Here is a 16261-nt window from a genome sequence, read left to right on the forward strand (position 1 = left end):
AACAGGAAAGGGCGGCAATGTTGTATTTATAACGCTAACACCACTGATACCAGACAGCATACACCTCTCACCGTTGTCATCAACATAAAACATCAACGTATTCCTCACTGTTTTGAAATATCCTCAAATAATCATGAATACCATGCATAAGAAATATAGCGTCTGCTATGTAAAAACAAAATCGCAAATGACAGAGATCATGATATTTGACGAAGGAGATGGTAACACTGCACGAACCTGTGGCACTGCCAAGTACTGCCAGACTGTTGCTATAATTATAAAGTTTGTGTTACATCATCAAGTACCTACACTATTTACTTCTACTAGTATGCACCACTTGTTGCATTTTTACCCATTTTCTATACAAAGGTATAACTTATCTAGTCTTTTGAGACTGACGTTTTTACTTTACGTACTACTACTACTACTGCTACTACTACTACTACTACTACTACTACTGTTACTACTACTACTACTACTACTACTACTACTACTACTACTACTACTAGCTACTACTACTACTATAGCGCTGCATGATAGTTTTTATAAGAAATTTACTATAGTTAAACAAGACATGATCCCCATGTATGGGGATTACAGATTGTAGAGGAATTCGATGCAGGACTTAGCCCTGTTAATGGGCCAAATATTTAGAATTAGTATATAATGTATTGTGTACTTGTAAGTGTATCTTTAAGTACTGATGACGAGGTCGCTGTGCGACTGATACAGGATAACCTAGATGGGCCCTGGTGGCCCTTTGTTATCCTATTATTTATGTTATGTTATGTTATATGTTACTATTACTACTACTACTACTACTACTACTACTACTACTACCACTTCTGCTAACTGTTCTACTGATCTTGCTAACTGCATGCCTCCCCTCCTTCTGCAGCCCCACGGCACAAGGCTTCCTTCTTCCTCTCATCCCTATTCTGTCCAACCCTTTAATACAAGAGTTAATTAATCAGTATTTTCAATCATTCATACCTTTCACTGGTAAACTCTGGAACTCCCTACCTGCTTCTGCATTTCCATCCTCCTACGACTTAGCTTCTTTTAAGAGAGAGCTAGGTGTCAAGACATTTGTGCCAAGCTTTTGGCTATTTCTTTCGATCTTTTTTGGAAACTGCAATTCCAGTGGGCCTTTTTTTAAAATTTATTTATCTTTTTTTTTTTTTGCCTTAGGCAGTTCTCCCTCTTACATAAAAAAATATTACTACTACTACTACTGTTACTATTACTATTATTACTGCTGCTGCTGCTGCTGCTGCTACTACTACTGATTTTATTGTTGTTGTTGTGTTGTTGTTGTTGTTGTTGTTGTTGTTGTTGTTGTTGTTGTTGTTGTTGTTGCTGCTGCTGCTGCTGCTGCTGTTAATGTTGCTGCTGCTAGTGTTCATGATATTAATTACTACAACTACAGTCTACAACAAAAACAACAATAAGAACAACAACAACAACTACTACTACTACTACTACTACTACTAGTACTACTACTACTACTACCACTACTATTACTAATACTACTTCTACCACCACCATTACTAGTACCACTATTACTTTTACTACTGCTGCTGCTACCACTACTACTACTACTACTACTACTACTACTGCTGCTGCTGCTGCTGCTTCTGTTGTGGGCTGTTCACTGCGCCATGTTCTGGGCCATGCAGATGGGATCTCAAAACCTTATATACTCGTAAGAATCCGCGTATGTTAGTGGAGCTGTCAACACGTGTATTGTTCTTTAACCGGCTACAGGTGACAAAACAATCCTGGCTAACTTGGTGTGTGTATCCTCTCCTCGGTCTGGGTGAGGATTGTGGGTAGGTGTGGCTGCAAGATGTATGAGAGTGTACAATATGTGTATTAGTATAGTGTTAAGTGTTTCTCTACTTTACTATCTAAGTAATATTCCTACAGCTTCTGCTGCTACTGTTGCTGCTGCTGCTGCTACTACTACTACAACTAACACCACCACCACCACCACCATTACTACTACTACCACCGATTTACTACTACTACTACTACTACTACTACTACTACTACTACTACTACTACCACTACTACTACTACTGCTACTGCTACTACTACTACCACCACTACTACTACTACTACTACTACTACTGCTACTGCTGCTGCTACTGCTGCTACCACTGCTACTACTGCTGCTACTGCTACTGCTGCTGCTACTGCTACTACTACTACCATTACTACTACTACTACTACTACTACTACTACTACTACTACTACTACTACTACTACTACTACTACTACTACCACCATTACTACTATTACTACTACTACTACTACTCAGCTTCAATAGTTATCATTTCATGAGTTACCATGAGATGTTTGCATATGCGCAGTGCTAATCCATATTTAAAATTGTTGATGATTTATGTCATTATAAAAAACACGACATGCTAAATTTCAACAAAATAGGTTGAGTGGCTAAATATTAAGAAGTTATAAGTATGTGAAATGTGCATCCATTTTTCATAGTTCAGTCTGCTAAAACTAATTAAACCAATATCATGTATAATCAAAAGTACTCACATGGAGTGAATTTCCTCACAGTCAACCACGTAATTCAGAGATCGAATTAGCGGTGGATATGGGTCTGGCAGGCTGAGATTGTGATGCTCGATTGCACAGTACACTTTATTTGACTTGCTTCTCTCATAATCATTAACTACTACTAACGAACGAAGACTGAGGCTGGAAGCAAAACCTCTTACCTTCAGCCTGGTAGGTATAAAGAAGCCTTAATATAAGCCTTGTTCCCACATTAGCGTCTTTCAATTTTGAATGTAATGTGACTTCAAACTGTGATTCGGATTAGAGTTAATTAACAATGTTGTGAAATTGGTGCTGTTATTGAAAATAGGACGTAAGATTATTGTCTTTTATAGAAAATTCGTGCTGTAGTTATCAAAACACATCGGTAATTTGGTCAACAGCGACTGACGAGTGTCGAATGTCAGAGTGATGAAAGGAAGGAATTGGGTGGTGTAGCTGCTGGGATTATGTGGAGACGGATGATTTAAGCTGTAAAGGAATTCCTGGAGAGAATGTGGCGTGCTAGTTGCGTGAATCAATAAGGTGAATTTGGGTGATTGTTTTCTGTTTGCCATTTTTCTCTTTCCTTTACAGGAGTGCCCGTTACAAAAGCCTGACTCAGGAGCAGTCCCTAATCACCTGTAATATCAAGATCAAGATCAAGAAGAGTGACAACTGTAACGTGTTACCAAGATCAAGACGTGTTATCTGTCTGCAAAATGTAAACAGTTGCTGCTGAGAGGGCCGCTGTAATTGCTTGACTGTGAGTACTTTGTCACTATGTTACCTCTTTGAAACATAACCAGTTACATTGATATATGTGTGAGTTGCAAGTGTTGAAGGGAATTTCTAGTTACTTTCGAGTTATCCAGACGAGATCATTGTAGTGGTGTGAGTTCCAGTTGCCTGTTAGGTAAAACCATGACGGAAACTAGTTATGAAACCTTCACACCAACAATCCACAGGTGTACTGCAAGAGTAAAGTGACATGTGGAAATGGCTGGTCCATGGTGATGCCTGATACCATAACAACCTTTACTTTATCAGAACATGGAGAGTAAGGTGTTTGAAGACATCGTCCACCTGCTTCAAGGTGCTGATTGGCTTTACAATTATCCCATGACACAGGTAAATACTTTGCATTAATGTGGTATACGTGTGTGCAACTAGATTATAAGATGCATTGCATATTCTGTATTCTTCCACAAATGGAGTATTGTGACACTAAACAAAAAAGTTACTTTATCTAAGGTTCAAATGAAGGAATATTTAAGTAATTGAAATACTGTCCCATCCATTGTAAGTTTGATTTAAATCAACACTAATAAATGAATACATAAGTAGATAAATAGTATACGCATGCACACACACACACACACTACTACTACACGGCCCGGTAGCTCAGTGGTTAGAGCGCTGGCTTCACAAGCCAGATGACCGGGGTTTGATTCCCTGGCCGGGTGGATATATTTGGGTGTTTCTCCTTTCACGTGTAGCCCCTGTTCACCTAGCAGTGAGTAGGTACGGGATGTAAATCGAGGAGTTGTGACCTTGTTGTCCTGGTGTGTGGTGTGTGCCTGGTCTCAGACCTATCCCAAGATCGGAAATAATGAGCTCTGAGCTCGTTCCATAGGGTAACGTCTGGCTGTCTCATCAGAGACTGCAGCAGATCAAACAGTGAACACACACACACACGAACGCACACACGAAACTGTCTAGACAATGATGTGGTGCAAGCAAAAACTGTTCATAATTTTAAGGCCAAGTTTGATCATGATTGATATATACAGAAGTGAGACAGTATAAGCATAGTTCCTTCCCTGTATAATACAACCAGTTTATCATAAACGTATTAGCACACACACATATAAAGATAATGAGCAAGCTTTCACAGCCTTGTACTATAGTAACTGTGTGAATATTTCAGGTCTTTACAAGAAACATCTTTACTCAGATGCCAGTGGAATGGCAGAAAGCCTTGAAAGATCTGCCTCTGGATGTTTTGAATGGTCTTCCTCAGTGCCTTACTCTGGTTTGTGCCTTTTAGGTTCAGCTAACATTATTTTTAGTAATGTTTGAGTAGTGATAGTAAAACATAATTGAGAAATGTTGTCATAAGCTGTTTCCTCTAACAGTTGTGCCTTATAACTTTTCAGGTTCCACTTAGCAAGAATTTTCCCTCAGTCTCTCTCTCTCTCTCTCTCTCTCTCTCTCTCTCTCTCTCTCTCTCTCTCTCTCTGTGTGTGTTTGTATGTTATTTGCCACGGTCGTCTGCTGGTTACCCAGCCAATCTTTCCTGTATGGAATGAGCTCAGAGCTCATACTGATCAATCTTCGGGTAGGACTGAGACCACACCACATACCACACACCGGGACAGTGAGGGCATAATCCCTTGAGTTATATCCCGTATTTATTTACTGCTAGATGAATAGGGCTACACATCAAGAGCCATTTGCCTCGCAGCTCCTGGGACTCCAACCTGGACCCTCTTGGTTGTGAGCCGAGTGTGCCAACCACTACACTATGGTGTGTGTGTGTGTGTGTGTGTGTGTTTAAATAGTTGTATTTACCTAGTTGTATGTTACAGAGTTTGAGCAGGGCTCATGGTGACCTGTCTTCATATCTACATTTATCTAACTTTTCTTTAAATTTGTGCACTCTTTCTGCTGTTACAATCACTTAACCCCTTCCTGGTGGGATTGGGACTTTTTGTCAGATCATCTATATAGACAATTGTTTTATTTTTACTGCACTAAGTTATAACATGGTCTATATATAGATAATTCCTTACAATTTACAAAATTAATAAAATAAATCATTATTTGGTATTTCAAATACCCAGCCACTTACTAGCATTGCCTTTCAAGGCCGGTCACCTCTTGTGCTTTGTCAGTGATGGATGTGCTATGCACATAAGCTGATATTGGAAATTTTTGCATTTTCCTACTTTCTTTTATTGTTAGCCTATCATGTTAAGGAGAAAGAACTGTACCGCAAGCTATCAGTGTTGCCTAAAATGAATAAGTACAAAACAAGTTTGTATGTGAAAAATGCGAAGAAAAGTGGAAGTAAATTACATCCAGGTCACAAGTCCTGGATGTGAGTAACTCCAAACATTCGTATAAATATATTGACATACATTATTACCAATCAGATACAAATATCACCTATATATGGATTCAATTGTTTGTTCAGTTTTGCAGCAGAGTCTATATGTAGATGTCACTTGTTTTGTATTGTGGCAGAGTCTATTTATAGGTTCAGTTGTTTGTTCAGTTTTGCAGCAGAGTCTATATATATGTGTTAGTCTGGAATGCCTATTTGCTAGGAAACTATATATGTACGCATGGATGAAAGTTGGTAACGTCTATATATAGACATTTTTCTATTTGGTAGTACAGTGGTACCTTGGAGTACGAACTTTGCTTTGGAGTGCAAACAATAACAAATGCGGTCAACAGATTGCGCGCGATCAGCTGATTGCATGCTGGGGCACCATGCTGCCTCAGTGCCTCAGGAGTGTTGTTTGCAGTTGTGTGGTTGTTGTTTTGTAGTGCCGCGGATAATAATATTAACTTTTTTATTGTTATTAAGATCACTGCCTAGCGTTGCAGCACACATGGTCACGAGACATATAGACAGACATATGGAAGATTCTAGAAAATCCGAAGGGAAGAGAGAGTATCCAGCTCATGAATTGAAAGCCTTAACCCTTATAGCCTGTCAGGCACGATCGTGGCTTTTACGTTAGAGCCTTTCAGGCATGATCTTGGCACTTTTCAGAAGCCGCACTTCCACAGTCCAGATATATCTTATATCTGGACTGTGCACGCTCCTTTATGCCGCACAGTTTGTTTATGCTAGAGGCTATCTGTCATATATCGAGGCCTGTCATTGGCCCATTGTTTTCAAGATGGTGGACACTTAGCCAATCATGTATCAGCTTTTACAAGGATATGTTTGTGGAAGTGTGAGGGCACCAAGCGTGAGGATGGTGAGAGCACTTATGTAAGTATGCTGTATTTTATCATTTTTTATATATTTCTTGGTGAGATATAAGATATACATGTATTTCCATGGATAAGTAAGCAGTTTGAAAACATATTATGATGCATGACAATATTGGAATCTTTATTTTTATCTCGTTATTGATCTAGATAAGAGTGCGTATTACTGGCTTGATGGAGTCGTCTGAGGAGGATGTGTTGATGCTTGTTTCTGACCGCGAAGAAGTTGAATTTTCATATTACAATTTGCTTACTTCCCTGATTTATTTTCCATAGTGAATGCAGTATATCAAAGAAATTCTAGATACAAGCTTGATCCTGGAATGAATTAATCTTGTATGTAGAAGGGCCACTGTACTAGGTCAAGCAATGATGGTTCTTCTTCACCTTTGTACCGTGTTGATTCTTTCACCCACTGATCCAGTGTATTCACCATAGTTAACTGTAACATCTCCTTACTCCACGATCCAGCATTACCCATTACTTCCATCTCTCTCCAGTTTACTCTTTTGCAATTGAAGTCTCCTTCTAATAGTATTTTTCTCTCTCTTCTTATCATATTATTCAAGCACTTGATCACCTCTCCTTGCATTTCTTGCTGTTCTTCTGTTCTCCAGTTATTGGTCTTTGGTGGCACATACGTGACTATGATTTTTTTTTTTTTTTCCCATTTCTTCCGGCTTGATTGTTACTCCCGTTGCTTCTGCCTTGCCATCTCCATAGTACACTTCCTCCACACTTATTATTACAAACCATTATTAGCAATTCTCTTCCCCCCCTTTTGCCTTTCAGTCTCTTCTCCAACTTTTATATCCCTCTTCCTTAAAGGTAACTTCCTTCAACTTTATTTCTACTGTGCACATTACATCTGATCGTTTCTCCTTCAAATAGTCTCTAACCTTCAACACACTGGACAACAACTCATCTATATTTGTATATGTCACTCTTAATTGCTTGCTTCTCTCTCCCTACTTGTATTTCTTCCATTACCTCCTCTTTTTCCCGAAGATACCACTTCCTCAGTCTCATGTCTAGAAGCCTACAGTAGAATTTCTCTTTCTCACTTTTTTCCTTAGCTTCATTTCTTAGCTATCTCCTTTTCTCTCTCTTCCAAGTTCATATCTCTTTTTATCCATATACACTCAACCCTCATTTTTCCAGACTAAATGGTGCTGGCACCAGTCCAGCTAATGAAAAAGTCTGGATAATACAAATGGGTTCTTCGTTTTACCAGATGTTGATTTTTGTCACCGTAGACGTTTTAGAAAATGTGAAATTTAGTTTATTTTGGTCTCTGACCAACCAAACCAAAATAACCGTAGGGCAGGTTCACATGTGCCAATTTGCAACTGAAATTTTATGGACATAGAGTTTCCAACCCAAAATCGGTGCCTAGCAATTGGAGAAAGCAGTCACAAAACAAGACCAACATGTTGGTTTTGTTAGTTGATTTGCAATTTTGTTTACATCATGACATCACAGAGTAAGCTTTGAAAATGTAGTCTCCAGATATGGAAAAGATGTTATAAATGGTAAGGGAAAAAGAATACGTCTGGGACCATAGAAATTAATTATACAGTAAAAAAAGCTTGCACAAATCATTGTTCGACGAAATAGCTGCCATTCTATAAGAACTGTTTCCCTCAATGCAGGGTGTTGTTGGAGGTGAGGACTGAAGACTTGTCAGGATTTAATTTGATCGCAATTGTGCATAGTGTTCCTAAGATTAACAATTTTCTTTCGAGAAATGTAGGCTAATGTAGAGTGTGGTAGACACTCCTTCCTTTCCTTCTACAGGCAACCCCCGTTTAACGAAGGTTCACACAATGAAAGTTCGCTACAATGAAGGTTTGGTTTTACTACCATCTACTCGTTTAACGAACACCAAACTCAATTTAACGAAGTTTTATCTAGGTAATTTTTTCCAAATTTGAAAGCCCCACCGTATCATGCAAGCTGACAGGCTTTTGAATACACCAGGAGCTGCTGGTACTAAGGCCTGCCTCAGGAGAAATCCTGAGACACCTGTAGAATAAAGATCAAGATCAAGCCTCTCGTGGACAACACAGGCGCTGCTGATACAAAGGCCTGACTCAGAAGAAATTCTGTGTCACCTGTCGCATCAAGACCAAGATCACGCACACCACTCACTCCCCAGTCAAAACATAACAGCGTCACCAGCAGCTCATCTTCCCTAGTTCAACTTACCACCAAAACGTCCTGCAGTGTGGCCTAACGTTCTTAAGAAGACCAGGAAGTGTCTTACTCTCGAAATGAAGCTGGGTATTATTCACAGACAAGAGAGAGGCCAGAAAACTAATAACATTGCTTGCCACCATCTTGACTCCATCTACTGTCTACTATTTTCAAGTCAGCAGACTCTATTAACCCTTTCCTTCCGGCAATCGTATATATACGATTGCATCAATGCGTCCGTAGCGACGCCGATCATACCCGTAATCAAGAATTTTTGTGCCTCAATTTTGAGCTCCAAGTGTGGTTTCTCGAGTCAGATGGTGAGTGGAAGTGTCTGGCATGTTTCCACATATAGTGTTGTCACTATAGCTCTGGAAATTTAGCGGTAACTAAGCTATTTTCCCTTTCTCCGGGCGACACTTGGCAACCCCAGCGACCCGCCGGGTGGAAAGTACCATGATAAGTGCGAAGAGACATCCCGATAAGAGCGAAGGATCTCAGATCATAACTCACCATGGAGCAGGACAGAACATATGTATTTAGCAGTGCTTCTGTGTTTGGAGACAGTGACAGTGAATATTTAGAAGAAGAAACTGAAGAAAGCGAAGACATTAGGGAGGACTCGGAAAGTGAAAAAAAATATTACCTCTCATTCTTTCATGTTAATTTTTTCATTATCTTCGATTTTATAATAAAATGGTAGAAGGTAACTTGTCAGAAAGAGAGAGAGAGAGAGAGAGAGAGAGAGAGAGAGAGAGAGAGAGATCAACTAACAGGTTGGCGCATGAAAGCGTGTTTAATTCACCTCGGTCGTCTGCTGGTTACCCAGCCAGTCTTCCCCATTATGTGTGCGTGTGTGTGTGTGTGTGTGTGTGTGTGTGTGTGTGTGTGTGTGTGTATATGTGTGTGTGTGAGAGAGAGAGAGAGAGAGAGAGAGAGAGAGAGAGAGAGAGAGATAATGTTATTTGCCTCGGTCTCCTGCTGGTCACCCAGCCAGTCTTCCCCATTACATGTGTGTGTGTGTGTGAAAGAGAGAGAGAGAAATAATGTTATTTGCCTGAAACTTGATATGAAAAGGGATGAAATCTCTCTCTCTCTCTCTCTCTCTCTCTCTCTCTCTCTCTCTCTCTCTCTCTCTCTCTCTCTCTCATTGGAAGTGTACAATTTCCCATCCAAGGTGAGAGAGAGAGAGAGAGAGTGTGTGTGTGTGTGCGGTGTCATCGCTCTCCGGGCTGTTTCTGGAAGACGGATCACACAGCAGGAGGAGGAGGAATCCTTGATAAGGCATAAACTGAACTTTCAGAGGTCACATTGAGCTACAAAGTACATCATTGTATTCAGAATAACAAAGAGAAAATAATTATTAGTATTCAAACAGTTTTCTGACAATTTCTAGGTTTACCATTTTTAGCCGTCATAGCAAACGGGAAAATAGTTTAAGCGCCGGAAGGAAAGGGCTAAGAAGGCTGGTGAGACCGCATCTCCCTTGAAAGGTAAAAGAACCACCTGAACTCGTGACTCTACAATGGATAAAATGTAAAGCCTTGTGGAAATGTGGTACGTAAGTTTTGTATGCGGTGCCATGATGCGCACTTTGTTTACATTCTACAGGTTGTCGGTTAGTGTATTTCCCGTTTCACTCTCCCTCCCTTCATAAAGTTAAGATCATCAACATTATAAAGTTATGTACATATATACATTAGTGTACATTATAATGACTTAAATTAAACTACCTAAATGTTTAACTTCATAATTCTTACTTTCATTAAATCTTTTACTGTACTATGATGCACTCTCGCTTTGTTTACTCTCAATGGAAGTTCAAATCAGGGGTTAAACTTGTTATAATCAGTTCGCTTAACGAAGTTTCGCTTAACGAAGTGTTTTTTAGGAACATAACCCCTTCGTTAAGCAGAGGTTGCCTGTACTTAGCCAGGGACGTATCCACAGGCATTTTATTTTCTGTTGACTCCTCCGGTATGCCAAAGAAGAGCAACCACCGCTTCAGCATCGTCACTGGAGGAAGACACCTTGGCAAGTAGCTGTTTGTTTACATTCATTTCCCACCAAGGCACCAACTAGTTGATACTTTCCAGGTGCTACGTGTGACACTTTCTGATTAGAAGGGATGAGTTGGAAACTCTACATACATAAATTTCAGTTGCAAATTGGCACATATGAACCTGTCTTTACTTGTCCATCTAATATCATAGGGAGGGAATGTTTCAAGGTGAAGGTTATTCATTTGTATTTTCTGCTGTATTGTGCATGTTTTACATGCACAAGATAAAATAAAATAAAAAATTCTCTACTCTACTGGTAATAGAATTTTTCATATATTTTCAGGATCAATGGCCATTATCACTCAGGGTGTTCTTACAAGAATGTCAGAGACTGTCCTGTCTCAGCCCAGACTTAGGCCCACAAACCTTTGGTGGCAGCAGAAGAAACAGCAATAGCAGTGATATCAGTGGCAGCAGTAGCAGCAACCTTCAAATTCCCCAGGAACTCACCTATGGCTTGACTGTTAAAAAGAAACATGAAATTACAACCTTACTGAATATAGTAAAGGAAATGTTAGATTTTACTGGAAGCAAACATATTTTGGACATAGGAAGTGGAAAGGTAAGTAAGATAATGTTATAATCTTTTCTTGAAAATTCCAGATTCTTAATATAGATTTTTTTTCATTCATATTTTTTGCATTTTGATCAGTATTAGGAACTTGATATGCTAAGTGAACTTTTAGCACTTTTATCTTTGCAGGGTTACATAGACTCATGCATTCACAGAATCCTCCATGCACAAGTACTTGGAGTTGAAGGTAATTGTAAACTAATGAGAAGTGCTGAAAAACATCACTGGAAGCTTTATGGACGCTGCAGAGGAATAACTTTTTTAAATTGGTATTTATCTGACAACACAGAGACTTTGTGTAGAGCAGAACAGCTTGTGTCTTATCTAACTGAACTTGATACTACTTGTTCATGTCAAGCAAATCCTAGACAAGGAACATCCAGCACAAAAGATGCCACCAAAACTGTTTCCTCTAGTAACATAGATGAAATTGAGAGCAAGTCTTCTCCTGACAGCTTTACTGATAATGAAAACAGTGTGGGGAATGGGAGTGTTTGTTCAGAAAATAGATGTGTACTTCTTGGCCTCCACGCGTGTGCAGATCTCTCTCCTATCATCATCAAAGTGTTCAGAGACTGTGTCCAGGCCTCTTCTCTGGTGTTGCTTTCCTGCTGCTATCACAAGATGAGTCTGGATCCTAAAGCTGCAGATGAGCTTGACAGTGACAAGCAGGAATCTCTGAGCAAAGACAGTGATGACACAAAAAGACATGCTGTTGAGGGAGTTCCTCCTCAGAATGAAGAAACAATACCTGGGAAAAGTGATTTCATGAATTTTCCCATGAGTCAGTCCTTGCAAGAAATATTTAAACAAAATAATTTTCACATGAGTGTTTTTGGCTTGAGACTTGGTGCACAAAAATCAGGGCAGAATTGGTGTACGGAAACTCTAGAGGACCATGAGTACCACTCACGGAATGTTGCCTATCGTGGGATTCTGGAAGCTGCTTGTGTTGAAGGTACTGTGTGCTTTACTAAGCTAAGAATGTTTTTTTTCAGCAGCTACAGTAAAAGTCTGTTAATCTGACGAACAGGGAAGTATCAGTTTCATTGGATCATCAGCATTGTGTTTCAAAATGCACTCCAGAAGCATCCACAAGGTTATGGAGTGTTCCAGAGTGCACTATAACGGGATTATGATGTTGTTCATGGCTCACAGAAGCTCACAGTACATGTAAGCCTTACATAGGGATGACAATCTTGATAAACAAGCCTCTCAGGAGTCTGTGGCCTCTCTTTTTCTTTTCTCCTCATCTTGCTTATTTAAAACTTAGTTTCTTCTATGAATAATATCTACAACATCTAGTACAGGGTTGTCATTGAGCTCTTCTGCTATACTGAGAGCAGCCAATTTTCTGTGGGTATGGCTATCTTTCTAGCCTGTGGACTGATCGACTGTACTAAACGAAGTAGAGGCAGGATGTGTAGGGTAAGATCCCCTGATCAACTGCCCCAAGCATATGTGGGGCAGGATGTGGGGCATAACATCCCATGAAACACACTCCATGATGAACCCCAGAATGAAAACATTATACCGTAGTAATAGAAAATAAAGACACCTTGTACCCCATAAATGGGACAGGAATTGATTTTGACAGTTTGGCCCCACTAGATGTCTCTCCAACTAGCAAAAACTTGCTCTTGAGGTAGAGGAGTGTCAGCAGCAGTGTCTATTTCCATTCTTTACTTCTAGGGTGTTTCTGGCACCTGGTTTGAATATGCAGAGTCATCTAATTATGGCCATGAATAAGTTTTCCTCTCACCTTAAAAATTCAGACTGTTGGGAAATTTAAATTACCAGTGTTCGGATTAACAGACTTTTAGTTGTACAGGTAACTCTTGATTTACGTGATAGATGCATTCCAAGAGGCATCACGTATATCAAAATTCATGTAAAACAAACTTGTAATTCTCATAAGAAACAATAGATAATATGGGGTATGCGGGATGTGGCCCCAAAAAATGTTACAAAATATTCTATTTATTTGGCTGAATTAAAATGTTTTTATTATTTACCATTCTAAATACTAGAAGTGTATTTAAAGTAAAGAGAAAAGCAAGAAATAATAAGAGAAAGCAAAAAATAATAAGAGAAAACAACAAAACAAAGAATACGTAAACAACACTCACTGCGTCACTGCCTTCACCACTCACACCACAGTCAGTCACCATCTTCCTCTGAACTTTTTCCACTTTATCAAAAATCCACTAATCAAAAATAACTCCACAGTATAAAAGTAAACGCTAGTAAAAAAATAAACGCAGCATGCCAATGTCTTCACTCCTCACAAGCACTCACCGTCGCTGTCCACCCCCTAGTCAAGGACGTCGTCATCCACCTGTGCTTCCTCTGCTTCCTCCGCTTCCACGGGATTGTCCACATTCTCTTCTGGTACTACATCTTGAAAAACTGCAGCATAATGGTTTGGCACTTTTTCTTGGAAAATTCTTTTTGCATCAATGTGTAGCAGAAGAGTGCATCTATGGCAGTGGAGCTCCCACCTATCGGCCAGTTGCAGAACTCTCTAGCGCGCAGTTTGAAATTGCATCTGGTGCTCAGTTTGAAAATGTGGTTGGGCCAAATCGCGTATAAGCAAACCGATCACATAAATTTAATTAATTATGATATTTTTTCGGTCGCGTATTAACAAAAATGTGTAAATTAAACATGCATAAATCAAGAGTTACCTGTACTTTGCTGTAACTTGTAATTTATATTGACAACTTTCTCTGCTTTTGATGATAATGTTGACAATTAACATAAAAATGTGTAATATGTTGATATGATATAAAATTAATATTTTCTTGCATTACAGAAGGCCTCACCTTAAAAAAACTACGACGGCGCTGTGTGAGAAAATCAGGCTTTGAAGACTTTAGTGAGTACAAAAGAAATATATTTGAAAATTATGAGTTTCAAAAGATTCAATCAGATGGAACATCCATGAAGTCTGTCCCCAAGTCAGAAAGTACTTTGAACATGAATGAAGACCAAATTTTAGAGAGAAACACTCGTATTTCAGCAACTTTAGATACCTGTTTTGAAAATCATAAGCATAATTTTCCTTTAATTGAGCCGCTGACTGGCCTACAGTTGGCCTTACAACCAGTCATTGAAGTCATGGTCCAAATGGATCGCTTGATTTATTTAAAAGAGTGTGGCTTCTCCAAAGTGTGGCTTGAAAAAGTCTTTGATGCAGAAGTATCACCAAGAAATATTGCTCTTTTAGCAGTCCGGTGATACATAGAAGTTTGTGGAGTTTGTATAGCAAATAGCATATATGAATGTATAGTATTAACTAACAATTGTTGTATAGCAAATAGCATATATGAATGTATAGTATTAACTAGCAATTGTTGTAATAGAGTTTGTCAATTTGAGATGTCCCTTGAAGAGAGATACCAGACTTTGTATGGATGTAAGAATTAAACAATTTGTGTAATTTGACAAATTTATCACCAAATATATATATTTATATTATTTTTGCAGATATGTGCATTTTTTTATATTAATTTATGCTGAAGGGTTCTTATTCATCTCACTCTAGGCTGTCTAATCACTTTCACAGCACACAAGAAACTTATTCGCTGTACAGTTCTGCAGTGAAGTGTGTGATAAGGTTGCATTTCTTCAGCTGTAGGGAGAGATTTTACTGTGAATGTAATATGTTAGCATCTTGGTAGTGTACTGGTTAGTATGCTTTGTTGACAGTTAAGAGAAGCATAGTTTAAGTCTCCCTTGTAGGGAGACAGTATACACATGTCATGTTGCTGGCCTTTTAAACAAATGGAGTGATTGTCACAATAAGAAAGCAGAATGCTCTGAAATAATTTGTTTTATTTTGAAATCATAATATATATATATATATATATATATATATATATATATATATATATATATATATATATATATATATATATATATATATATATATAAACATAATCAGTTGAATCTTTAGACAATCTATGATTGTAGTAGAACTTGAACAATTTGTGCAGTTTGACAAATTTATCACCAAATACTTCATATTATTTTTGCAGGTATGTGCATTTTCTTATATTAATTCATGCTGAATTTTATGATATTTATTACTTTAAAGCATTTTTGTAGCATTTCTATGAGATTGTATATTCTATGCTTGTACATACACAAGTAGGTACTACATACATAGTGATGTAATACTGCACATTTATATTCATAAAAAGACAAGCATTTCATATGATATGTACTACATATTTTTAATAATGAAATACCCTACCTTTTTTATTTTCTTTCTTTCTTTATTTATTTTTTTCTTGTAATATACATACAGTGATCCCTCGTTTATCATGGTTAATGGATACCAGAACCCCCGCGAAAGGTGAAAAACCGCGAAGTAGGATTTGCCCCCCTAGGAATTTTGGTGTATGTGTATGTGGGTACCAGAATGTTTAAAATATGTAAACAGTATTTATACTTAACATATACAGTATTTTATTTAAATCTACTTAATTATAAAACCTTATACAGTAATTATACGTTTACTCTCTCTCTCTCTCTCTCTCTCTCTCTCTCTCTCTCTCTCTCTCTCTCTCTCTCTCTCTCTCTCTCTCTCTCTCTCTCTCTCTCTCTCTCTCTCTCTCTCTCTCTCTCTCTCTCTCTCTCTCTCTCTCTCTCTCTCTCGATACGTAACACTCATCCTCTTCTGCCCTCTATGATCATATGCAAAAGTTAGGGGGCGGCCAGGTGGTGGTGGACAGTGACAAGCCTACACGAACATAGTGACAATAGCCATGATAACAACGAAAAGAACAGCGTGTGTGTAGCCTCGGTAAACACGGACACAAGATGGGTTAGGATGTGTGTGTGTGTG

General features: G+C 38.6%; 1 protein-coding gene across 2 annotated transcripts; it reads left to right on the plus strand.

The window, feature by feature from the left end:
- Positions 1 to 3206: 3206 nt before the first annotated feature.
- Positions 3207 to 15873, plus strand: LOC123519310. 2 transcript variants are annotated; one of them, XM_045280494.1, is made up of 6 exons: positions 3207 to 3331; positions 3616 to 3696; positions 4496 to 4600; positions 11119 to 11397; positions 11539 to 12367; positions 14225 to 15873. In XM_045280494.1, exons 2-6 carry the CDS (start codon positions 3619 to 3621, stop codon positions 14647 to 14649), a joined length of 1716 nt encoding a protein of 571 aa, XP_045136429.1. In that variant the 5' UTR covers positions 3207 to 3331; positions 3616 to 3618; the 3' UTR covers positions 14650 to 15873. The 2 variants fall into 2 exon arrangements, with proteins under 2 accessions (XP_045136429.1, XP_045136428.1); XM_045280493.1 differs by having other exon boundaries at positions 3214 to 3331; positions 3534 to 3696.
- Positions 15874 to 16261: the final 388 nt, after the last annotated feature.

Source organism: Portunus trituberculatus, chromosome 45, assembly GCF_017591435.1.
Source record: "Portunus trituberculatus isolate SZX2019 chromosome 45, ASM1759143v1, whole genome shotgun sequence".
NCBI classification, from domain to species: Eukaryota; Metazoa; Arthropoda; class Malacostraca; order Decapoda; family Portunidae; genus Portunus; species Portunus trituberculatus.

What these genes read in the sequence shown, in the direction of transcription:
- LOC123519310 (XM_045280494.1), top strand. Translation starts at nt 3,619, where the DNA reads ATGGAGAGTAAGGTGTTTGAAGACATCGTCCACCTGCTTCAAGGTGCT. An exon ending in TTCCTCAGTGCCTTACTCTG is followed by an intron (nt 4,601 to 11,118) that starts GTTTGTGCCTTT and finishes ATATATTTTCAG; the next exon opens with GATCAATGGCCATTATCACT. An exon ending in GGAAGCTGCTTGTGTTGAAG is followed by an intron (nt 12,368 to 14,224) that starts GTACTGTGTGCT and finishes CTTGCATTACAG; the next exon opens with AAGGCCTCACCTTAAAAAAA.